The 1735-nt window shown below is 55.0% G+C and overlaps 1 protein-coding gene across 1 annotated transcript in view; it reads right to left on the bottom strand.

Annotated features, from left to right (window-relative positions):
• The window catches only part of LOC115235177 (myeloid zinc finger 1-like), a 19980-nt gene extending 18467 nt beyond the window's left edge, over positions 1-1513 (bottom strand). The window contains exon 1 of the mRNA XM_029806784.1: positions 868-1513. Coding sequence (XP_029662644.1) covers positions 868-970 — 103 coding nt within the window. The 5' untranslated portion in view covers positions 971-1513. The remainder of the gene's footprint in view (positions 1-867) is intronic.
• Positions 1514-1735: the final 222 nt, after the last annotated feature.

The following is a 1735-nucleotide window of genomic DNA, read 5'->3' as shown; positions in this document are numbered from 1 at the left end:
TAATCGCAAGTCGGAAGAGCACTTCTGCCAGTAGTAGTTTTATAGTCCGTATAGTCCGTCCATGTAACTGTCCCGGTATGTATACGTGCATACGCGTGCATTGGATGAGAGAGAGAGAGAGGGGGGGTGGACATCAAGAGCGGAAGAGCACTTCTGCCAGTAGTAGTTGCCGGCGCGTTATAGTCCGTCCATGTAACTGTCCCGGTATGTATACGTGCATACGCGTGCATTGGATGAGAGAGAGAGAGAGGGGGGGTGGGAGGATGAGACATCAAGAGAGAGAGAGAGAGAGAAGGAAGAGAGTATTCGGATGAGCGATGGAAAACAATGTAATTTCGATTTTTTTGCAGCGTTTTTTTCTCAAAATCATAGACACAACGAAATATATTTCACTATCTACCGTGTCACGTGATTGAAATAATTTTTCGTGTTTTCACAGTGTCATCGGTTGGGGAAACAAAATCATTAAAAATTACCGTCCCGGTTTGAATGAGTTTACTGAATGAGGGACTCGTGAGAAAGACGGACTCGAGCGCGCGAGGGGGGAAAACGAGAAGGGGGACCCGGCGGGAAAACTCGAAGCCGCGTGTTATCACGGCGCGGCGCAACGTGATGATGTCGTGACGTTTTGGCAAAAACGTGGACGTGAACGCACAGGTGGATCACCGGCGCCTGTCGCGCCGGCACGAGGGTTGATAACGTTCGCGAGAGGAGACGCGGGAGGAGGAGACTGCAGGGGAGGAGAACGGCAGTGAAATGATACGAGGCGCGCTATCTGCGTCTCGTCGTGTCTGTGCGTGTGTCACGCGCTTTTACATGCGTGCGTGCGTATACATGTACACGCGTGCGGGGTGTTCTGGTACTCACCGGAGTTGTAGTATTCCTTAAAGTAGCGCGTCGCCGCGCGTTGGACGATCGAGTAATACAAGTTCACGTACGACGTCGACTGATTCTGCGCCGAGAGCGCCATTTACACTGTATTATCTCCGCGCGCGGGTCACCGTGTATTCATATAAATATGTATAGGTCGCGTATACGCGGCGCGCGTTTCACGCGGAGCGTACGCGCGTATTTCGCGGATCACGACGCGCGTGTAGCGCGATATAGCGAAGCGCGGCGCGGCAACGTGCGAGCGCGCGGCGCTCGTCTCGTCGGCCTGTCTCTCCTCTTTCCTACGTCTACCGCACGACGATGCGTTCTCCTCTTTTTTTCCTCTTGTCGCTGCCGTCTCTTCTCCTCCTTCCTCCACCGTTTCCTCTACGTCCTTCTCGTCGTCGTCGTCGTTGTCGTCGTCGTCGTCTTCGTCGTCGGCCTCCTCCTTTAGATCCGCCGCGGCCGTGAAACTTTTCTTATCGTTGACGCGCCGTCCCTCGTGCGTTTCCGTACGGCCTTCAGACAGCAGCGAGACGGTCCCGCATGCCGTAGAGCGGCCCGCGACTTTAATCCTCGCCACACTCGCTTTCGGGTTACCCGCGCCGGTAGACACAATCTCGGTAGACTCGGCCTGAGCCCCCCGAGTAACTCGCCAAGACCGAGACACTGGCGAGCGCTCTGCGGCGTTGCCGCGCTTCCGTCGTCGCGGTGCACACGCGATCAGAGTGGGGGATTTCTGGACTGGTTCGGGTTTGGGATGGTATAGAGAACACACACACACACACATACATACATACACATATACACATATACACATCACATCGGGGAAGAGAGGACGCGAGAGCGGGGAGAAGGTGCCGGT

The sequence above is a fragment of the Formica exsecta genome, unplaced genomic scaffold (genome assembly GCF_003651465.1).
Source record: "Formica exsecta isolate Colony F162 unplaced genomic scaffold, ASM365146v1 scaffold211, whole genome shotgun sequence".
Lineage (NCBI taxonomy): Eukaryota > Metazoa > Arthropoda > Insecta > Hymenoptera > Formicidae > Formica > Formica exsecta.
The sequence above is the reverse complement of the archived record's forward strand: the minus strand, read 5'-3'. Positions and strand labels throughout refer to the sequence as shown.